Source organism: Strongylocentrotus purpuratus, unplaced genomic scaffold, assembly GCF_000002235.5.
Source record: "Strongylocentrotus purpuratus isolate Spur 01 unplaced genomic scaffold, Spur_5.0 spur5_scaffold_3, whole genome shotgun sequence".
NCBI classification, from domain to species: Eukaryota; Metazoa; Echinodermata; class Echinoidea; order Camarodonta; family Strongylocentrotidae; genus Strongylocentrotus; species Strongylocentrotus purpuratus.
In genome coordinates this window covers 34,721,196-34,746,012 of record NW_022145609.1, presented here as the reverse complement: position 1 = coordinate 34,746,012, position 24,817 = coordinate 34,721,196, and the positions used below count along the sequence as shown (strand labels likewise).

Below are 24,817 nucleotides of genomic sequence, written 5' to 3'. Positions count from 1 at the left end.
TTCATTTAGCTTTAAAACAATGTTTCTTGTCTACAATCAACTTATTTGCTATTCCTGTTTGGAAATTGACATGGGCGCTATTTGAAATATTTAAAATTTATTGGGAGCACAGGTAAATTTTTATCATCCAATTTCTCGAAAGCAGAGGTGTTTTAAGGGCTAAATTTTCTAGTCCTTATAATACATCTACAGGGGCATCCAAATATATCAACATTTTAAAGACTTACTATCCATCCAATTTTCAAAATTTCCCAAAATTTTGCTTTACCTTTAACTACAACCTCTAAAATGGCAAATACACTAACATTCACTCAGCTTTCAGGAAATGTTTAGTGGAGAGCCCTGGATAAAAGTAAATAATGATATACCTGTATGCTACTGTCATTCATGCATATTATTATGACACCCTCAAATCTCAAAGTACATCTACATTTATCAGCTATTTCAAACTTAATGCACCTTTTATATTCAATATACATTGTAACATATATTAGTACAGCATTCAGTTGCTAAATTATTAGATAATGGTATGATGCACTAATACAAACACTAAGATCATGTGACTCAGGAACAACAAAGCAATCTAAAAACTTAATAGTAATAATGTGGGAATTTCAAAATGTGAATAAAGATCTCCATGCTATCAAAAAACATCAAAATCAATTGTAACAAAACTTTGATTCATTTCAAGTGTGCAAATTGTATTAAATGTAGTTGGATATACATCGTCCTTGTTTTCACGAAGTGACGGTAGTGAGGAAAAACGTAACGCAAAGTGAATGCAATTTTAGTTCACTACCGTCACTTCGTGAAAACAGCGACAACATGTATAATTTATTTGCAATGAAGATTGACTTTGGTATGATATTTAGCAATTTTTGTTTGTATAAGTGTATATGCACAACTGAACATATTAAAAAGATAAATTATTATTTTTGTAATCCTGTACTTTAGTTTGGTGTGTTACTCTAAATTTTGACTGCATGCAAATCATATTCTTTACACTTCATTATTTTGTGAAACTATTTTTTCATACTTTAAATTTTTCAACAGTTCAAGTACTGACTACTGCTTCCTACCTTCAAATGCTATGCAAAGAGTACTGAATTAATATTTATATTACTGTTACACCCTCATATACAGCTATTGGTCATATAGTTAGATTACTATATATTCCAACATTTATGAAAAACATAACATTTAAATTGTGAATTATTGTGAATGTCTTTTTTGCATCCAATATGACATGAAATGATTTAAAGAAATAAATCAGACTCAAAGATCTTAATGTTGAAGACTGCAATATTTATTGGCCCTTGTGCATACTAATACAGTACAAACTACAAAGATTAAAACAATTAACCGAGCTGAAAATGATCGCTTCTCAGACATGTATAAATGCATTAATGATGAATAAAACAATTTTAAAACAAAATATAAAAAAGTAGTTTTAGACTATACTAGGAAGTAGGAACTGATATGTATGTATAAGCGGGGCTATCACAAATATTTTGGAGTGGTCTAGATTTGCGAAAATTATCAAATTTAAATCTAGCAATTCTTATTGAATGATTTGGAAAAGTTTTAAGGTGTGAAAGTTTCTAAGCTAATGATATTGCATATCGTTGTCCCAATGATAGATCTCTAAAATTCTGCTTTCCCATTTTTTTTCCCACTACCCTCTATCAAAGCATACTTGTAATATTTTACCAAGATACTGTAGATAATCTGCTGCATGTAAAGAACATTAATGTTGCCAATATAATTGCAAGTACAAAAAGAGTTGAAATATCTGTTTTAATTATTTTGGAACATTATCCTTAAAACAATTATGTAATTGCTAGTTTCAGTCTTGTTAAAACCAAATCAGAATGATAGATAAACATTAGGACAGTTTTAGGATATGAAGTTAATTCTTATTTCGATGATCAGGGTTTGGGGTGGGTCAATAAATATCTGATTCTTTATCTCAGATCAAATTTGTCCAACGTTGCTCTCTTTGCTATCTTTGACATTTTGAATGTAGATCCATATTTGGCCAGTAAATAAACTCAAATGAGGTGCGGCCTGGACATCCTAACTTGAACATTGTATAGATGTTCATTTACATGGCATGTAGACATTTATCTTTGTAATGTAAGCGAAGTTTGTTGTTTTCATAAAGTAGTAAGTGAAATACTTCTTTAAATTTATACTATGACAAGGTTGTCCACAAACATGTAGAATTTGAACATTTAAAACTGATGTATACAAATCACAGACCATTGTGGTCGGGCTCCAGGGCTTAATTACAGGCTGTAGGGTTCTTCTATGACTCTAGTGTGCATCAAAAAACCCTAGAGCCCTCTGAGCCACATTTTGAAGCATTTCAAACACAGTTTTATGACTAATATTTCTTGAATAATGTTGGTTGAGAATGGATATTAAGCTGTTGCTGATTTTCAAACCTGTAGCTGTTTAATACATGTTTAACTTTAAACCCCTTATGGACCACCCTGAGATGTTTAAGGGGTCATCAATTTCAAGGAAAGGATTTAATGATTTGAATGTGTATCTGTAGCTCTCTCTACTTTACATTCATGAAAATTACATGGAAAAAGTCTACTTTTTTTTAAAAAGAACACTACTTTCAATCATCATAACAAGGTGAATTTTTCTGCTCCCACTTGTATGTATTCGAATCGTAACATTATTATTCCAATGGTCCCAGTAGTTACATGTGTAGTTATGAGGTTCCACTGTAGGCCCATATACTCGTCAAAGAATTTGCCTTTATGTACATGGATGTAGACTTTGGAAAGAAAATAGTAGAGATCCATGGTGTAGAGCTCAGAGTTTTAGTGACTGCTATATGAATTGAATTGATTTGAATTTACAGAATGGCAAAGAACATTTTATAGTTAAAAGTGTATAATGTTGTCTACAATCTAATCTGCAGTGTGAAATTAGCTTGAGATTTATTTCTTGGTTGCTGGCTGCATTGGGGGCAGGAAGCAATTCTAACAGTTTATGATTGTGCACTGCATGCTGTGACTGCTACAACACTTTTTATGCCTCCGTTACGAAGTAGCCGTAGGCATTATATTTTCGGGTTGTCCGTCCGTCCGTCCGTCCGTCCGTACGTCCCGTTCTCGTGATCGCGTTATCTGAAGAACCGATTGATGAATTCCTGTATATGTACATGTATGTATCTTGCAGAGCCGATGAACTGATTAGATTTTGGGGTCAAAGGTCACAGGGCTCATTATGTATGCAAAAACAGCTCGTGATCGCGTTATCTGAATAACCGATTGATGGATTCCTGCCAAACTTTGGTCATGTATGTATCTTGCAGAGCCGATGAACTGATTAGATTTTGGGGTCACGAGGTCAAAGGTCACAGGGCTCATTATGTATGCAAAAACAGCTTGTGATCGCGTTATCTCAAGAACCGATTGATGGATTCCTGCCAAACTTAGATCATGTATGTATCTTGCAGAGCCAATAAACTGAGTAGATTCTTGGGTCATGAGGTCAAAGGTCATGGGCTCATTATGTATGCAAAAATAGATTGTGAACGCATTCTCATTAGAACTGACAGATGGATTACTATTTAACTCAGGACATCTTGCAGAGCCGATGAACTGAGTACATTTTAGGGTCATCAGGTCAAAGATCAAAGGGGAGAAATTGCATGTAATTGGATATTCTGAGAACCTGTTGGTGGATTACAATTGAACTTGTATTTGAAAAATTTCTTCTGTTTTGGTTTGTAAAATTGCTCTATGACGGAGGCATCATTTTCGACTGCGCGCAGTCGAAGTTCCATCTAGTTTATATAGTTTACATGAAATTTTTGTTATGTCTTTTTTTTAATGTTTCAGAATTTCTACAAAAGAATTTGTTCAAAACTATTGAGATTTTTCTTCATACAATTTGTGTGTTGTGTTAGAAAAAGAACTGCCATCATAGTGGAAAGGAATCAAGTTTCACTGTTGATTGAAATCCAATAGAGAATACACATTCTTTTAGGAGACTCGACATAACAGGCGCCTGGGACAAACAGGTGCCCAAAATTTAAGTCCACACTTCCGAAATTCCCTAAGTCTAACATGGAGCAAATTAATACAGTCCCTATATGCATGGGTTCAAGAAATTATGAGTTTAGAAGACCCTGAAAATTCACTTCAGACACCCTATATGAATGAAGAAAGTTGGTGAACAGCCTTGTACATGTATACAAAAATCTGAAACACCAAAATCAAAACGTCGAGCCACTCCCGCCACCCATCCTCTCCAAGCGCTATAGTACTCCTTAGAACTATAAGCTAAGAAAGATAACCAACAGTCTTTTTTAAGACTACACCAACAGTCCTTTTCAGGACTACACACCCTCAAGAAAGATTACCTAGAGTCCTTTTCAGGACTCCTCAATCCTCCCTCTCTCTCACATGGTGCATCCGCAAGCCTACTGTATTCCAACAATACCGTAATGAAATGAACTTGGTGGCAGTCTACCAAAAGAAACCTGGCATACTGATTTACTACATTGTATCTGGATGCCACTAATAAATGATCAAATTTACAGTTAATCACATTGGTCCCATGTATACAATTCTACATAATTTTTTACTTTTCTATTTATCCACCCTGCTCAGAATACATTGAATCCTGTCAATGGTTTTCTTCAGCCAGAGATGTTGTTGGATGATGATAATACTACCACTGCCAATGTGCCTTCACAACACAAAAAAGGTAATATTATAGGGATACCACAGGGGTCATGTGCACACTGCTGTACATCAGAAGTATGTAAGACCTGAAAGTGGCTCGAAATGACGTCTAAGAGGCTCGAAATGACGTCTAAGAGGCTACATCAGAATGCTTAGAGCCCTCCAAGGGTTTTATGTAGTTTTATAGATTGGTTTCTGAACAGGATTATTCAATGAAAGATTTCCTACTGAATTACATAGTTAATAGGCATTGTCAATGTACCTCTGCACAGCATTGTGTCCTGTTGCGGTATTGAAAGTGATGCCCTTTCCTGTCATATTTTATTTGAATTAATCTGCTAAATATGACAGGAAATTTGAGAAAAGAAAAAGGTTGTCTTATACATAATGTGATGAATTCATTAGTCGGAGGTGTGTATAGGAGTCAGAGTGGTAGCCTGCGGATCGACAGGCTATACTATCTATTTAAGAAATTTGTTTACGTCAAAATATTAATGATAATGATGAACAGCAAAATTAATTCTAGAATTTCATATAGAATTGTTTATCAACTCGACATCCACCCAATAAGTCATCCACATTTACGCCGGCAAACCCTGTGTTCGCTCAACCATGCAGCTAGCCCCCATGTCATCGTACAACAATATTGACTGTATATGTATTCCCATGTACAGTCAAATGAAGCTCAAGTCACTGATGTAAGCATATCTCAATCACCCTACACATGACAGAAAATACCATAAATCTCTGTGTATAAGACGCACCCCTATTTTGTTGCCAACTCTGTCGGCAGTAAGCCAAGTCCGTGTTAAAAAACCCACGCGGGAAGGACTTTCATTTAACTGCGAGGTGCAGTTGAATGTGTAAGATCATTCATGTACATTAAAAAACATTAGGCGACCTAGGATAGAACCTTGTGGTACGCCGTGTGTAATAGAAGAAAAATTTGAGGAATTATTATTATAAACTACATATTGAGATCTATCAGAAAGATTACTTTCAAACCAAGATGACAGACAAATTTGAGTGTTGTTCTAGTTTCCGAGTGGTGAGTCAACACACCGATTACTGAGCTGTGAGACATTGCCAGGCGTAGCGCTAGATGGAGGGGCATAAATAGAAACTTTTTTTTTGGTACCTGTGTATAAGACGCACCCCCGACTTTTCATTGTTTTTGGCGGCAAAAAAATGTGTCTTATACACTGAGATTTATGGTATGTCACAGACACTAATGATACACATTCAGGGAAAGTGATAACTTACCTTGTAAGAAAATATTCCTACATATTAAATTAATTCCTACACATGAACCCACACAGATTTCCTTTTTTCCATATTTTCTCTGTCTCTTGCCTGTTATAATACCATCTCATACGACTTCTTGTTTTGATTGATTTATGAACAGGTAGTCCGGATGCGAGCATAGACTCAGCTGAAGAGGTGCTAGAAGCTCACATGTCCCCCCACCTTCTCCTGCATAGTGCCACCATGGCTGCCCCTGTGTCACCCATGTCTTCTGCACCTCTCTCTATGATACGCCACCCTCGGCAGGACATCCCTGTCCTCTCATACTCAAGCTCAGATGAAGATGATTTCTTTGATGCAGATGAGTATCAGGAGGGTGAAGAAAATGACAAGTAAGTACTCACCATATTAGTTATTTTATATTAATATTTTCTATGATGTGAGGGGCAAATCCTGCCCCCAAAGCGAAAACACTCCGCTAAAATTTTGCCTTAAATACATTGAAACTGACTTTAGCAACTAACTATATTTTTCCTTTTTTGTTTCTTATTAAAACCTGAACTAAACCAACCTGTCTATAAAGATCAGTTGCTCATTAAGACTGCTTTCCTTGTATTCTTTGAACGGTCTTTATGTTCATGTTTTGCTGTATGATTATTTTTTTTCTTTCAGAAACCATACATGTAACAGGTAGGTGCGTTCCATTGGTTGTTTGCCATGGAAGAAATCCAATTTGACAGTGAAACTAAAGAAACCAAACCTGTAATGGGGTTCTAGAGAGCCAATTACAATGTATGATCAATGTTTGTAAACCTAACCCGTAATGGGGTTCTAGAGAGCCAATTACAATGTATGATCAATGTTTGTAAACCAAACCCGTAATGGGGTTCTAGAGAGCCAATTACAATGTATGATCAATGTTTGTAAACCTAACCCGTAATGGGGTTCTAGAGAGCCGATTACAATGTATGATCAATATTTGTAAACCTAACCCGTAATGGGGTTCTAGAGAGCCAATTACAATGTATGATCAATGTGTGTAAACCTAACCCGTAATGGGGTTCTAGAGAGCCGATTACAATGTATGATCAATGTTCGTAAACCTAGTGGCCCACAACGGGCTATAAACCAAGTAATGAAAAATGTAGGAATCATTAGAATGCTGAGTTTGTTGGATGAACAAACCCTACTGTATTGATATCAATGTTTGTGAGTTTATAGTTTTCTACAGGAGTAGGAATTACATGTAGTTTAAATGAGTTTTATTAGATGTTAGTCAGTTCTAAACTTTCTTATTTTTTGTCATCAAAGACATGCTTTGTATACGGTTGTGGTTTTATTTACATTATCTAATCTAATGGAGAATTTAAAATGCATGCATATTTTCATTAAAGCCAGGTGGCTAGGTGTCTCTATGAATATAAATATTAAACAGTAATGTGTGAAAGATTAGAAGACCAAATCAACTAGTATAATACAACTTAAACAAATAAAACAAAACATTTTGATTAAAGACCCTATCCGATGAAAATACAACTTGATATGAATGGAAAATTGAATGAATGTAGAATACAAATATAAAGGAATAAAAAGTATTCACCCTTTTATTATTGCACAAAAGCAAATTAAGGGTCAACAGGGGTCAAATTTGCCAAAGTTACAGTGACGACATAACATGTGAACCCGATCGGTTCACCTATATAGCTGAGGGGATGAGCTGTGCTTCATTAATGCAAAGTCATTTTGAATATGCATACTCCACATAAAATGATTTCATCAAGTCAATAGCTAGTTTTTAGGTCAACAACTTCTGATTTCCAAAGCTTTAGATTTTGAGTTTTCAGAGAGCTGATGCTCCTCTGACAGACACTAAAATGGCATATGATTGATATTATTGTAATCTATGGCTTATAAGCTTTCCGTTAATATAAGATTTATCCATTTTTATTTTTTCGTTCGGATAGACGGTCTTTAACATTTATCAATTTTTTTGTCTCATGACCAGTACCGTGATCATATTTCAATTTTAATTTTGATTGATTTCAAGATATTGGATATATCGAATAAGGCTTAGATGACAAAAGTGTCATGGATGTAGTGCAATTTATATAAACTTTAATTGATCTTACATGTCCAAGACGATATGTTTGGAGATCCCTATAAAGTGATTAATTAGTTTGTCAATTACCGGTAGATGCTTTCCCACTACCCAATAGAGTAGAGATGTATTAGTTGAGTTGGTTCATCTGGACATGTTTGATCTACATTGCTTCTCTCAACCCTGGAATGGAATGGAAAGCTAGTAGAATGCAAATGCCATTGTTGGCTCAGCAATTGTGCACCTTTAAAATGGTGTCTTTCTCCTAACCAGAAATATGCTATGTGTACATAAAAGAGCAGGTCAAAGTCATTTGGTCATTTGATGTCCCATCCATTTCTTAGTATCAAGAAGTTCAGAACATCAATTAACATCAATCATGTACATGCCATTTCACATTTCACATTATATTTTATCTAAACTCTAGTTTGCCCTTTAACTCAATACAATGATGAGATACATGTATACTCAAATCTTTCATGTGATTGATAACGTATGGGACAAAGTAGCTTGAACTAGCCCATAAACAGTTATTCTCAATATATTAATAATCCCATCCTCGTGATTCCTTCAGAGTATTCCATAGAAACCCAGAGAAGGTTGAGGAGAGATTGATGCAAAACAGAGCAAGGCAAGATAGCTGTCCTGAAGATGAAGATTGTAAGTACATTGAAGAGAATCATTTTGGGCTCTGCCAACAAAAATCTTTTCAGCATAGGGATTTTGAAGGAGCGTTGGCCTAGACTTATTGCTGGACAAACTCTGAATCAGGTGGTTAACATACTACATAATAGACAGCAATGAAGAGAAAACATAGTTCATTATAGGGGACGATACATCATGTGTGCTGTAATACAGAGTGCAAGACCTATTGGACTTGGAAAGTACATGTATAGATTAATTTGGAAAATATTTGTCAATATACAGTGCTTCCCCCAATTTTTTTCTTTCAAAAACAGTTAGTGTGAGCAAACTATGAGCTGTAGAAGTAATATGCTTTAAATGATACTTTGATTGTATTAATCCACACACGTTTCACCGAAGAACATTCTTTTGAAATTGGCATGTCAAAATCTGATTGTGCCAGATTATATTAAAAATCCTGAAAATATTAGAATCACACATGAACATGACAATGATGCTCAGTGTAGGTCATTTGAAAATATGTACACAATGTACATGGGACTGCATAAGTAGATTGGCAGAAATGATAATATTTATAAAAGAGAGTATTCACATATGCTTAATATATCAATAAATGGAGTCATAACATTGAATACAAACTGTCTTTTGCAGCTATTGACTTACAGAAGCATGGTAGCATCATCACACATCTTCTTTCTCAAGTCCGGCTTGGAATGGATCTCACCAAAGTTGTTCTTCCTACCTTCATCTTAGAGACAAGGTCGTTACTGGAGATGTATGCGGACTTCTTTGCACATCCAGAACTGTTTGCAGAGTAAGAAATATTCATGTATATCTATCTGGTCGTTGACAGAGAGAGTAAGGGATCTTGATGAGTAATGCATCTGATAGTCATGAAAAAGCAGAGATTTACCAATATAAAACTAGATATAAAGAGGAAGATATAGGTAGAAGATATAGGAGAGAGAAAAGAGAGGATTGATAATCATTAAGTACATATATGTTGACTGTGTACATGAGGTCACTATTTGTGACTTAAACCAACTCAGTTGCACGGAAGAGAGAGATAATGAGAGATAGAGAGAAGGAGAGAGAGAGAGAGAGAGAGAGAAAGAGAAAGAGGGGGGGGGGATATCAACAGAGAGATATAAATCAAGGGAGAGAAAGAGAGAAATGGATAGAGATGGTGAAATACAGATATACTGAAGAAAGGGAGAGCTACGTAAAAAGAATACCTAAAGAGATACCTAAAGAGAATTTTAAAAGAGATACAGTGGAAGGGAGATATAAAGAGAGATCTTTGATATTTCTCTGTTCTTTAAAATTTCATCAATCATTCACATTCTGAGGGAAAGGCACTTATAGTATTAAACAAATCATCTCTTTTTTATGCATCCTCTCCTCCTAGTATCTCAGACATTGACAACCCCCGGGAGAGAATGGTCCAGGTTGTGCGGTGGTACCTCTCTGCCTTCCATGCCGGTAGGCAAAGCTCTGTCGCCAAGAAACCATACAACCCTATCTTAGGGGAGACCTTTCAGTGTTACTGGGATCTCAAAGGTGATAGTCCAGCCGAATCAGTCAAGGTGAGTGCTAAAAGGACTTGCATGTACATTTATATTGTATAATACCCTACATGTACAGTAGTTAATGTGAGTAGTAGAAGGACTAATGTCACTAAACCTTGTTTGCTAAGAAACTGTACAACCCTATTGTAGGATAAACTTTTTAGTGTTACTGGGACATCGAGGGTGATAGATGAGACGATTGGTAAGATGCTTTGTGAGTTGTCAAAGGACTCATGATTATAAACTACATTTGGTGATAATATATTCAGTGACTCCAGTCTAACAAAAATAGTTTAGTTTTAATGGGACATCAGGTGAGTAGTAGAAGTCAGTGAACCAGTATGTGCTTAGAAATTGTGTAATACATTGAAGTACTGCTGGAATATTGGGATGAAAGGTCAAAATAAATACTAAAGTACTTGAAGAAATCTGATATCGATCATGCCTGGTATCAACTTTGATAATACAAGCAAAAACAAGTTTGTTAACAACAAAAATTTGTCCACAAAAAAAGTGATTGCCAAAAATTTACCGTTGATTTTGAACAGAATTCATTGGATGAAGAGAGACCAGAATAACATGGCTTGTGAAGATTGATAAGAGAATAGGATATGAAGGCCAGTGATCAGAAGTAGTCTATCAAAGCAAATCTGAATGTTGTCACGTGATGTACCTTTTTGTTGTTTGTTCCCTGATGTAGAATGAAGTGCCAGAAGGTCCAGTACCGTGGGCGGGATCAGACCAAGTGTCCTTCATGGCTGAGCAAGTATCCCATCATCCACCAAGTAAGTCAAAGTAGTCCCTCATTTTGTAATTGACAGGCCTTTTGGAGCGAAGAGCGGATTTGCCGGCAATAAGGACCAAGCGCCGGATAGGCCGTACCCCAACTTCAACATTTTGTAGAGGCTAAAAAAAAAAAAATCCTAATGGACCAAACAGAATAATCGTAATTTTCTTGTAGAACACTATTTTTTCTACAAACTGATACCAAATTCATCAATATTCTTATAAAATTTACAGGAAAATATGAATATGAAAAACCAAAAAACGGCCTAAAAACCCTCCATGCGGCAGGCGGAGGGCGATGACTTGTCCAAATAAAAATAAACAAAAAGAAAACAGGTTAGTGTCGCACTCTTCATCAGTGGCCAGATGTGACAGATGTTAAAAATTAAATCCGTTTCTGATGCAGGCACACATAAGGTGGTCTGCATCTGGCCAGACGGATTTCAAACTAACCTGTTTCTTGAATAATGCGTCTATGTTGTTGCTTCAAAACTGCGCAGCTTGTGATGCTGTGCATATGTAGCAACGACGCGTTGTCATGTCTGATTAAGTAGATATAGGGCGTGTCCACTCTCGCTCATCCTTCCTTAGCCAGAGATGAAATGACGCCTTTACTGCGCATGAGCAAGAAAGTGACACTATCTTGTTTCTCAGCCTTGCGCCCACACCAATTTGACCGAGAGCCCGGAGAAGTGTGTTGTTGGAGAAACCGCGACAACCTATTTCTATTGGCCAAAGTTCAATTCTCCAACCGTTCTGCTCAGCCTCTAGGAGCAGCTCTTCGTATTTCCTGCTCTTCCTCTCGTGAGCTCGCTGCATATTTGCCTCATGAGGTACCGTCAGCTCCAGAAGAATTGCCCTCTTTGAAGTAGGGGACCAAATTACGACATCAGGCCGTAGGTTTGTCACGACAATGGCTGGAGGAAAAATCAACTTCTCCCCCAAGTCGATTCGAATGTTCCAATCGCTAGCTCCATCAAGGCAAGTCCTCTGCCTTCCTGTAGACCTTTTGCCTGAAACGTTTGTAGCCTCTCCTTCCCTGACGAAATGGATAAAGGATGCTTGTGTTTGGGTCGGCTTTTGATTGTGTTCTGATAACCTCGTCTTCAAAGCATACCCAGCACACGGTTGTGACGCCAAGTGTACCGGCCTTGTTGGAGACCTATCGGGCAGCCAGCAAGAATATGAGTAGTCGTTGCTTTCTGTTGACAAAGCTTGCAAGCATCGTCTTCACTTAATCCCCACCGCTTTAGGTTTGCTGGTGATGCTACAGTGTCGTATGTTGAACCAATCATGAACTGCAGCAATTTAGGGCTGGTATCAAACATATTCCTCCAGGACAGCTTCTTTTGCTGCACTCCTTCCCATGACGACCAAGCTCCTTGAATTGGCATCTGTACAGCTCTTACAAAATTCAAATTATCATGTTCCTTGACGACTAGTTCGCTAATTTCTGTTCTTACTTCACGTTGAGTGAGCTTCCTTACAGGTTTACGAAATTGACCAGCCCCCAACCCTCGTCGTCCAACCTGACCTCTTACAATGTCCTCCATCCGCAAACTGTCCTCCGCTCTAGATATTGCCTTCTCAGCATCCCACTTGTGACCATGACGAGACTGTGGCCTGATACTTGTGACAACATTGTCTTTGCTGTGTCGCAACTGGAGTGCCGCATTCACCACAGTCTTCTTCATTGTAGTCGTGAGTCCTTCTAACTGGAGACGCAACTTTGTCTGATGGCAGTAGAGTGCTATATTTGTTAAGTTCTTGCTTGCTCCCAGCCAGCGACGTAGCTTCTTTGAGACAAGAGTTTCCATCTTCTCTACCTGTGAGACTGGTACATCATATATCATAAGTTTCCACTGCATTCTTGGTACAATTAGGTATTGATATATCCAGCACTTCATGACGCCAGTCAAAACACACTTGTCGATAGTATGTAGCCATCTCCCAAGCGAGACCATCATGTCCTGACGAGCAACATTGTCTTTAAGGTTCCCATCAATCAGACGTCCTAGAAACTTCACCGGCTTATTATGTACTCCGGGTATCGTCTGGCCGTCGACGGCGAATGGCTCGATATGTTTTACTTTGCCTCCATGCACTACTAAGGAACGCGACTTCACTGGCTTAATCCTCATCTTGCTCCAATCCATGAAGTCATTCACTTTGGAAAGTATAGAACCAGCACTTTCAACCGAAGCAGTAACGATAGTTATATCATCCATATACTCCATCATCACAGGAACATTGAAGTCCCTTTTCTTCAGATGATATTGCTTTGCGGGCGTCGACTTTAGAAAATCGTTCAAGAGATTGAAAGTGATGACGAAAAGAATTGGTGAAAGGGTGCACCCCATGAAAATTCCTACTGAAAATTTCTGCCATTCTGAGTTCCAGTCCTTGACAGAAAATCTAGCGTAAAGCCCAACATAGTAATTGTTAATCAGTGAAACTAAGGACTCCGGCAGATGGTACCATTTCAACGCGAAAGCAATAGCTGCATGAGGAACTGATCCAAAAGCATTGGCGAGATCCAGCCATATTGCAACCAAGTTCTTTTGAGAAGTTTTTGCATCCTTGATAACTTCCCAAAGCGTAGCAACATGCTCCCATACGCCAGGATGACCTCCTACACCTCCCTTCTGTACTGTAGTATCGAGATAACCGTTCTTTCGCATGTAGGTTTCCAGACATTTTGCAGGAATGGCGAAGAACATCTTTGCCTCAACATTCAATAAGGCAATAGGGCGAAAATCTGTAATTGTCTTCTCATTTGGGGTGGCTGACTTCGGAATATATACCCCTTTGGCAACTCTCCACTGTACGGGAATATATTTGGTTCTCCAAACAACCAACATAAGCTTCCAAATAATCTTAAGAAGTCGCGGGCATTTCTTGTACATCTTATAGGGAATCCCATTTTGTCCGGGAGAAGAGGCGTTCCTGGTCTTGTGAAGAACATTCTTGAGCTCCTGAAAAGCTGGTAGCGCATCATCAAAAGGCTCGGACGGTAGATCTGGGGGAATGTTGTCCTGCCAAGGTTCAAACTCCTCATTTGAAGTAGCTGAGTATGTTTGCTGAAGATGTCTATCCAACTCATCCTTTGAACAATTTAGCTCTGACTTCGAGACTGGTTCAAGTAGACTCTTAGCAGTTTTGAAAGGGTCTTGCATGAATCTGCTCCTTGTCCTCTTTCTCTCCCTCCTCTTCTTTGCTGATCTCTCCTTCCTCGTTAAAATCAAAACCTCATTGTGTATCTGATCTCCAATAACTGTCAGACCCTCTTTCTGATCATCAGGCGCATCACGAAGTCGTTTACGTAGATCCCTACGTTGCTTGCGAAGTTCCTCGAGGCGACGCTTCCTCCTATTTAAGTAAGGTTCTTTGTGAATATGCACGTCCTTAGCACCGAAATGCTGGACTGCTATAGCATGAACAAACTTCTCATACGTGCTCAACTTCATCTCAACAGTACCATGCATTAACATGTTCACATTATATGCAGCATCTTCATCAAAGTTAGTCCATTCAGATATATTTGTCATTTTCGGCCACTTTATGGAAGGGCGGCGTTCTGCTTTCTGCAAGACCCTCCTGTCATGTTTACCTAAAAAATCGTAATTTAGCAAATCTTCATCGATTTTGAGGCTAGTACTATATCGCAGGCAGATTTGGTATCCTACATGTATATATACCCCTACCACGATATATTAAATGCAAAATTGCCTGAAATGGATAGACTTGGTGCAGACTTCGTCCGGATGCACAGTATCTCCGTAACGGTCCCTACTTTTACCGATGCAATGGCGCAAACTTAGATATACATGTAGATCTACCGGTAGATTTTGCTTGAAAAATAAGTTATGAAGTTTATTTTCGTCTACATGTCAACAATGCAACATAAAACTGTCGGTAAGATGTGTGGAGTTATTCTAGAAATGCCCTGTACCATTGTACATTAACTGGTAGTACCATATGTACGAATATAATTATACAATTTCCACACAGCTGCGCCTGGAGTGTCATTTTTGACAGACATGTTGCATTATTATTATTACTATTATTATTATTAATACGGGCTGTTTTGACCGAGGATTTTTTACTGTTGTTGCGCATAGGCCGCACCCAGACTTTTTGATATTTTCTCTTCCGAAAATACTGCAGCCTTTATGCCGGAAAATACGGTACATGTATTGTAGTATTTTGCTTGTTTTTTATTTCAAGTCTAATATTGTCTTAATTTTTACGGTGCTAATTATTATCCTTATTGAATAAATGGATAAGCGCCTTGGTAGGTGATAGTTCATCCAATAATTCTAATGGCGAATTGAAAGTGAAAAGCACATACATTTTGAAAGAAAACTTATGAAGCAACAAACCCATTCACTTTTCCAAGCTACAAGTATTTTATATGTAGATTTAGGATTTGAGATAAAGTTGTATACTTTGTAATATGCTCCATTAATAGTTTTGACTTTGCACAATACAGAAATGAAAATCTTATACAGATAAGCTCACAGTGAAGCAATTACATCATCTGCTTGTAGTCAGAAGGGAATTAGAAGTACTTAGAGAGAAGTAGAAGTAGACTTCACCCTATCTGGCTATTGGCAGATGATATGAAATTATGAAGAATGTTAACTAGAACCTTAATTCAATTTCTCCTCTCTATTTTTCTTTAGTTTCTGCCTTCTATGCTGAGTGTCCTGACAAACAAATGTCCATCAGTGGTCATATATGGACCAAGTCCAAGTTTCTAGGCTTGTCAATAGGTGTTGAGATGGTTGGCCAAGGTACGTCCATCTACAGATAGGTTATAATGATGATTGAGGTAGGGGTTATCTGGAATAGTGCAGGGGTTGGAAAATGTAGAAATCACTACATGTTCAAGCATTTGGAATAGCAAAAGTTCTGGATTATTTGGCCTGGTCAGAGCCATAAGGGCATTAACTCTGTGTTAAAATATGAATCGTGCCTAAAATACCTATTTCTCCATAATTTTAAAATTATGATCACAAATGACTTAAAAATTTCTAGAAAATTGCCAACCAATATGGTTAATAATATATCCAAATTGTAAGTTCACTGCTTTTCTTTAAAAAAAAGTTATACTGCTCCAGAGTCAACATTTTGAAATGAGTTATAATTGCAAGTTTAGTTGCTAAGGGCTGTCTTTTCCTTAGAAACGGTAACATAATAATGATAATAATAATGATAATAAAAGCGTTACTTATATATTATATATTACTTACCACTGAAATCTCTAAGCATAAGGAAATTAAAATAGAATATATTGCTAATAGTTGCTTTCATCAATCAGTTGACTATTTTGATAGGAAGTGCGATGTCAGATGATGTAGTTTTATCATATTTTAAAGATACATCTCTCTTAGTTCTCATTGCTATTGTAATAGTATGCCTAGCAACTGATTTATAATGTGTTCTCATGCTGCTTGTAAGTGTCGGCTTGCATGGTGATGTAGATATACAGTAGGCTTGCGGGTGCACCATGGGAGAGAAAGAGGGTTGAGGAGTCCTGGAAAGGACTCTGACTCGGTAATCTTTCTTGGGGGTGTGTAGTCCTGAAAAGGACTGTTTGTTATCTTTCTTAGCTTATATTTCTAAGGAGAACTATAGCGCTTGGAGAGGATGAGTGGCTCGACGTTTCGAACAGGTTGACTATCCGTCGTGTTCGAAACTTCGACCCTCAACCCTCTCTCTCTCGCATGGTGCACCCGCCAGCCTACTGTATAATGTCTTCTCAGTTCACATTATTGATATAAATGTTATCTACCATCAGCATGTTGCTCAGACCTGAAGCATGAGGAGGAGTATATCATGACATTCCCTAATGGCTATGGTCGCTCCATCCTTACGATACCATGGTTTGAGCTTGGGGGCAAGTGTAACATCAACTGCGCCAAGACAGGCTACTCTGCGCTGGTCTCGTTTCAAACCAAGCCTTTCTACGGTGGCAAGAAGCATCGTGTTGTTGCAGAAATAAAGTGAGTATGGCTATATGTTGTGCTCTTGATCTTCAACAAACTCTACCATGACAAGTTGTATTATTTTGGTATAATGTAGGAGGATGCTATACAGTCCCAATTTTCTGTTTGCCTATTAGATGTTTTAGATATTTTTTATGCAGGAAGTATTTGGAGACTATAGGGCAGAAGGCTACAGTGAAATAAAGCATTTGACCAAAAAATGCAGAACTTGAAGAGACATTTTGTTTTTAGTTGATAGGGGTAAACAAATGTGTCATTTTGACAGATCACTATTGATGATAGAAGGAAACAATTTTTTTTTCCTGCCCAACAATTGATATAAGTCTTGATGTAATAAGAACTTAATCTTAAGGAACAAGTTGCTATTTGAAATTTGTAATAGAGATAATGACTGCTGTGGAATATTAAAGCAGTCATTATCTCTTTTATATACCGAAAAAAGGGTCATAGAATATGTAATCATGGTAATCAAGTTTGTTTATGCTATCAAGGTCTGTGTTTATAACTTGCAGGTCTCTAGGCTCATTTGATTTTGTGGGCTAAAATCCTTCCCATTGAGATTGCATGCATATATCCCTATGCAGTCTACGTGCATTACTGGTTTAAACAAATATTTACAAATGGAGATTCAAACCTTTAGTGCTTGTGATCCTGAAGGTGATACTAAAAAAACGAGGTGTCACATGAAAGAGCAGATTTATCTCCATATTTCCAAGGGGGCATCATCTCGTCATTACATGTAGATCCAGGCCTACAATCGAGATCGGCGGTCGTCTGCACTGTGTGCAAATGTAGCAATCAAATTAATTGCACAAAAACTGTATGGTAGCCGCGCTGCGCATTCCACAAAGAACATTTTACTACGTACACCAATGCGCATTCCACAAAGAAAATTTTTACACGTAAACCAATGGGTATCGCAGCAACATTTACTATTTTCATGGTAACTTTGAGGGATCTCACTCTTGGACTATTAACCGGTTATGGCATTTTACGTTTCTTTATGGGAATGGATTTCTGATTTTGCTGGATTTCTAAAGTGAAGTATATAAAGATTTATAGTCCATATACATGTATGTCTAAAGTTTTTTCATGTTCTTGTAAAAACTATGTTATATTCACTGCTTGGTTTGCTTTGAGACGGGTATCACCATTTTCTTTGAGAAGGGTATCACCCTTTTCTATGTTTTCTTGACCAACAGGCATGTATCAGATTACAAGCCTTTCGTCACAGTGGAAGGGGAGTGGAATGGTGTAATGACTACCAAAGGAGCGTCAGGGGTAAGTACCTTCAAATCTTGTAGTGGTGGTGGTGATGTTGATAGTGAGTGTTGGATGGGTGGTTGGTGGTGGTTGTGGTACATTACATACAATGTATGAAAGTGCTGAGCGGTTGGGTGTAATGGTGGTATGAGTACATGTAGTTTGTGTTGGATGGTTGGTTAGGTAGGTGGGTGATGGTGATATTGGTGGCGGTGATGATGGTGGTTGTGATAATGCAAGTGGCAATGGAGCTGGTAGGTTTTATGTGAGTATGTGGTAGTAGTAGTTGTTGGGTGGATGGGGTGAAAAGGGTGGTGGTGTGGTTGGAGGTGACAAATTTTAATGTGATTGTAATTTCAGTGTAGATGTAATTATTTGTCATTATTCATGTTTTAGGAACCTATTGTGTTTGTGGATACCAAAGAGATGAAGGTGAACAGAAAAAGAGTGCGACCTGTTGACAATCAAGATCCTTATGAATCAAGAAAGTAAGCAGTTTCTTGTTGTTTCATTCTTTCATTTCTCTTCCTACACGTATACTGATCTTAATGGTGTTTTTCTTTCCTTTTCATTTTCATCTTGATATTTACAGTTTGTCTCTCATGTTTGATATCCTTTTCTCTTTTCTGCCACTTTTTTTACTTTAACTTCATTTCAGTTTTTCCCCGCATCTTTCATTTCTTATATATGCTGTAAACTCCTAATATCTCGTCTTATCATTTAACCCTTTAATTTAATTTTTCATTTATTTTTTTACCTTATTTTAAAATACATTCTAATTGCTTGAAATTTATTAAAATTAATAGCCTGAGTAATGTTGATATTGATAATTTTTCGATGGTTTAGTCTTCCATGTGAAAAAAAAAATGATTTCAGAGCCTTCATACATGTATGATAGCTAGTATATCATCTAATTCTACTCTGGTTTCATATAAATGCTACTGGTATTAAATCAATACAAAATTAATTGGAAAAAAAAAGGGCCACTTGATACTGTTCCAGCCCATGCTCAATAAGCAACCCTCTTACATTCACTTCTGTTTGGTAGACTGTGGAAAGATGTAACAAGCAATCTCAAGACACAGGAAATTGAAGCAGCTACAGATGCCAAGCATTTCTTGGAAGAAAGGCAGAGAAGAGAGGCTAAGGAGAGATTAGCAGAAGGAACCAAGTGGGATACCAAAGTAAGAACAACTTCAGTCATAAAGGCTATCAGGGCTTTATTTTTCTCCCATTTTGTCTGTGTTCTTATATTTTTGCGTTCAGTATTAAGAAGTTACCCTTTCATGTCATGAAGTACCTTGTTGATCAAATGGCATCAAGGTCCTTATGTGTTGAAATTTTTAAATACAACATTACATCTGTAGATTATAAATGTTTAATTCATTCACAACATCATTTTCTCAAAATGATCATGACTGAAGCTCTTCAAAGACGGAAACCACTGGAGGGGGGGGGGGGGGGGGGGGAGGGGGTCATGCAATTTTAGAGGGACAAGATCTTTGCTAAATATCTAAGATTTACATCTAATAAATGGAGATAAAATCTATTTCAACTATTCTTCACTAAACTTGCCCTTTTTACTTGGCAGCTTTGGCGGCCGACATTAGCTTCTATGAATATTCATGTAGGTTCATCCAGTTTTTGACTGAAACAATGAATAATGGTTCTTCTAAAATTTATAACTGGGAATGTTAACAAGACAAAATAAAGTGTGCTTTGATTAGCTCATTTTTTCTGCAGAGTCTGAGGTCAACAGGCTTTCTAATTAAGACAAACCACACAATGTGGTCAATTGCCATGATTGGCTTGAATGTACAAATAGAGAAAACTTTTGAAAATATATAATCATAAACTGTTGTAATAACTTTGACAATAGCACAAGTTGAAATGTATCATTATAGTATTAAGAACAATTTAATAATGGACTGTACATGCATTTGCCTCTTGCATAATGACTGTAGCACACTATTTCTTTTTATTCTTGTCTTCTTGGTATTATCATCCATGAATGATGTTTTCTTTTTCTTTTCTTTTTCTACAAATCTGTAGTTTTTCCATGAAGATGGTGAATGTTGGATCTATGACAATCCGCTCTTGAAGAGAGTTCAGGCCCAAAAAGCCAGGAGTGCAAAGAACGCCACCCCGTCCCCTCAGCACACCCCTACCACCAAGGGTAAGCTAAGCAACCATCAGAATGGTATCGATACAGCATCAACGGGTCATTCTAGCCCCTCCTTGGCCCCTTCCCAGGTCTCTGCCACCGCTTCCAGCCCTCAGAAAGCAGCTTCTCAGGAAACCCAGGATCTATTACAATGAAAGCTTCAAGTTTTTTTAATGATGGGTCAACTTTGAACTATAGACATTTTACCTCCCTCAAGTGATATGAGGATACCCTTGTAAGAATAATGGAATGGTCTGCTTGATGCATCGTCCTTTTCACTAAGATCAGTCCCATTTAAAGCGAAGGGGGTTTCAGTGGTTGCAATATGCATGGCTGTTATCACCATCATCCTCCTCTCTTGAAATGCAAGACGGATGATCTGGATTGTTACTCATGGGACGGACCTATGGTATTAATGCAAGACGGATGATCTGGATTGTTACTCATGGGACGGACCTATGGTATTAATGCAAGACGGATGATCTGGATTGTTACTCATGGGACCTATGGTATTGTGTCAATATCAAAGGAGCGCATAATATGAACTTATCACGAGAGTCATTAATATGTATTGCTTTATAAGGTTTGTTTATATGTACGTACAGTGTAGTATGTACATGTCCCTCTGGTATGACAGTGTGAGGTACTTTAGACTGTACCATTTGAAGAGGGGTATCCCGGAGCCGAAATGGCAGGATTGTCTTTGACGTACTTGTAATTCACCCCTCTAAAGATAAAGGAACAGTCCTGGTAACATGTATGCAATAGTTATGCTAGGTCATGGACAAATCTTATAGTTAATGTATGATAAAACTTGCGGATACATTACTCTGGGTAGCCATAAGATTGAATCTTCTTAATTAATACACTATTCATTTCGATACTTTGTAAGTAAATCTGGTATCCTAATTGATATAATGATAAATGATGCAAGTTTTGTAATGGTTGTTAGGTACTGTGAGAGTTATTGTTTCAGTTTTATATTATTTTATTGTGATCAGGTAAGTATATTCTGACTTGTCACAGTAAGTATCAATGCATTCCGTTTCTCTGTTTTTAGCAGTCAAACTCTGTTACATGTAAGTGTAGTGGCCTTAAGAACTTCAGTCATTTTATATATTACAGCAGTATAAATGAAACATATCAATATTGTAAAGTTGTACAGATGAAAGATAATATATATATATGAAATTGCCATGACATGCTGGAACTTTAAATTCTCTTGAAAGAAAGTCTTATCTTCTGGTTCCAGAAAGGCCATGTAGTTTTGTATATGTTTATTTTGATTTCATATCTGTCGTTCATTCTCTCCATTCTCAATTTTATTTTAACAACATCATTTGTGTTGTTGTAAGATAATATGTGTTTTATTTGTGCCGAATAATGATGATAATAATGATGATAAAGACGGTCATTTAGGTTTGCTAACAAATTTTTACCACTAGCGCTTATAGAATTACAGAATGTGAAGAGAAACATGAAATACATAGACTCGTAAAAATAGGTAAATTACAGTAAGTTACTGGGAAGAAGTAGGGTTTAAAGTACCGGTAGACATTGTAAGAAAGTCACAAATATGACAAATAATGTATCACTAGAAAACCAGGAAGCTTACAGATGACAGTGGTATCAAACTTTGAAATTAACTGTGAATAATTAAACAAATTAACACAAATAAAAGTACCTCTCAGGATCTGGGATATACACGTGCACCGCCAGAAAATTTAGGAATGTGTGGATGACGTCAAATTGGGGTCTAATCCTACATAAGCAGATCATATCCTTTGAAGGTACTATGTCCCATTTGCAGGCAAAAAAAATGAAAAGGTTAAATTCCAACTGTATTTGAAAGACAATACTAATTTAGAACTAAAAAAAGGGGGGCTTGAAAATGGGAAAATAACGACTATTAGTTGTCAAATCGACTTAGGAGCTATAGAGCCAGTAAGTAATAGTCTGATTTTCCAAACCATGCATTGTACCAAATGATCGTACGTTTTATGCTGCGCAAAGATTCAATCAGTTTGATTTTGGCCATTACAAAAAGTGGGTTATTGATGTAGACAAATGCTCATGTACCCTTTACAGCTCATTTAATGTATGTTATTACCAAAGATGAAGAAAAAAAGCCAGTCATGCAGTCACTCAATAGTGTCTGACAGTAAAGTCTAGCAAGTAAACGGGTTTCCTTGCATAATTTGAATATAAGGACACTGCTAATGTTTAAATTTCACAGATAGGGCATACATGACATATTCATAATTCCTGCAAAGAATTTGAAGTTGGCTGCAAAAGGGACATAGTATCTTTAACGAATGAACATATTTTGATTGATTTTAAACACGAACGTATTTCACACCATTTTAAAAGGGAAGTGATGCTGATATATGGTACTGATGATTTTAATCTTTTGCTTAGAGACACTCGGGTCAAGGTTAATTGATCGATTCAAGAAACCATTGGATATCAGCCTACTTTTGAATGAAAAACCTGTCGAGTAATAGAAAGGACAGTGTTTGTTCCTGATTGAAACATGGCATGGTGTATGCAGCTAAATGTACAATGGCGTCTTTCTTAAAATCCATAGTGAAGCTACGACTAAATCCTTTGTTGTCATAAAACGCTGCATTTTTTACTGAAATAAAACCATATCCTAAATTAAGAGTGAGGCAACGGATCAAACAGTTAGAATGAAGTTGGCGAATTAAGAACTAAGTGAAGAGGAGATGACAAAACAGGCACTGAAAGAGTGTGCATTGTTATGGGACATCAACTGCTTTAATGCTACTTTTATTCCTTGCGCGACGTCACAAATCTCAGCAGTACCGGTATTCGGAGAGCTCTTCAAATGTGAAAGTAGGGCTGTAATTTACCATTTTAAAATCGATGATAATTGTTACTTCAAATGTTTTTAAGAGGGGAACCTTGTTCAATCTAAACTTCCATTTATATGCAATGATACAAACTAAATCAATATTTGAAATCAATGAATGTTTACCGGTAGTTTTAATAAGGGATCTTTTGAAATAGGCAAGACGGGTTAATTTTCTGGTGACGGTGGAAAGAGGGATGTATTTCTATGTCTTTGAGGCAGCCACTGTAAAATGTTTTTCGGTAGATGAGAGCATGGATTTTATTGGGAATAATTAAATTATATTTGTAAGTTGTCAAGCGAAGGCTATGAGCTGGTGTGTCTTATTGGGAGCGTGATGTTGACATGTAGTTCACCCTTCTCATCCTTGTAGTGATGGTTAGTGACAGCATTTTGACCAATAGCACATATAGGTCATATAATATAACGAAATGTCACCTGAAATATGTAATTCTACATGTATCTCCTCTTTTTGGAGAAGCATAATGCCCAGAAGAAAGATATACGCATGTAAAGTTTACAAAGAAACAATTTTCCTAAAACATGAATAATTTCAGCAAGCATGAATGTACTTTCCAAGTACTAAAATGTAGAATCCTTGACTCTCATGAAACTATATTATTTTGATTGAGAATACTTGGGCTTTATGCTTACTCATGTTAACATTTCATGCAGCTTTTTTTTGGCAGTGGTTATTATCAATTCAATATTACCCTGTTGGTCTATATCAGTTCAGTGTCATTCATTTTTTGAAATCCATTCACAGGCTCTGAAGAAATGTGTAACAATTTGATCTCAAATGTGATTTCATCATGCAACATGAGATCAGTAATGACTGTCAGTCGGTGTATTCAAATATCAAGGGGCAAGTCCTAGGCTTTGGGTCCCATGCATTACCAAGCACATAAATTTTATTATTATTTGAATGTATTGCAACTGCATGCAACAACGATCCTGCACATATTCAGTGAGCTCCGCTGTGTCTACAGAAATGTGAAGCGTATTCGTCCATATAAACAAACCGCTGTGCCGGGGTTTTTTTGTGTCATATCTTAATTAGGATATAGAGGTAATGAAATTAATGTTTTTGCAGTCTGGTGTTGGTATCGTTGATACGACTCAAGTATGAAAACAGATATTATAGGGCATGCATGTCAACAGCTGAAGATAGCCCTTCAAACCCTGGCATATTATCGTTGTTATAGCAGTAATGACATTATTATGAATAGAAGCTCTTCCCAAGAATGTATTGTCAAAGGTCATACTAAAGTATCTTTTCAATTTCATGAATCATGAATATATTCCATCCTTGATTTACCATTCATGGATGTTCTAATAGGTCTTATAATGAAATGTGATACTGTTTATTCATGTTTTTTTTTTTTTTACATACTATTATCATGTCAATATTTAGAAAACTGAGCCCAAGCTCAAATCATGTGATGCAGATAAA

The 24,817-nt window shown here is 37.0% G+C and overlaps 1 protein-coding gene across 2 annotated transcripts in view; it reads left to right on the top strand.

Moving 5' to 3' along the window:
• LOC578365 (oxysterol-binding protein-related protein 9) overlaps positions 1-22,298 on the top strand; it is a 71,026-nt gene extending 48,728 nt beyond the window's left edge. For both annotated transcript variants that reach the window (XM_030996325.1, XM_030996326.1), the window contains 12 exons: positions 4,638-4,734; positions 6,118-6,349; positions 8,630-8,715; positions 9,352-9,514; positions 10,109-10,286; positions 10,969-11,053; positions 15,740-15,850; positions 16,858-17,062; positions 18,268-18,346; positions 18,725-18,816; positions 19,377-19,512; positions 20,381-22,298. In XM_030996325.1, coding sequence (XP_030852185.1) covers positions 4,638-4,734; positions 6,118-6,349; positions 8,630-8,715; positions 9,352-9,514; positions 10,109-10,286; positions 10,969-11,053; positions 15,740-15,850; positions 16,858-17,062; positions 18,268-18,346; positions 18,725-18,816; positions 19,377-19,512; positions 20,381-20,647 — 1,731 coding nt within the window. In that variant the 3' untranslated portion in view covers positions 20,648-22,298. The remainder of the gene's footprint in view (positions 1-4,637; positions 4,735-6,117; positions 6,350-8,629; positions 8,716-9,351; positions 9,515-10,108; positions 10,287-10,968; positions 11,054-15,739; positions 15,851-16,857; positions 17,063-18,267; positions 18,347-18,724; positions 18,817-19,376; positions 19,513-20,380) is intronic.
• Positions 22,299-24,817: the final 2,519 nt, after the last annotated feature.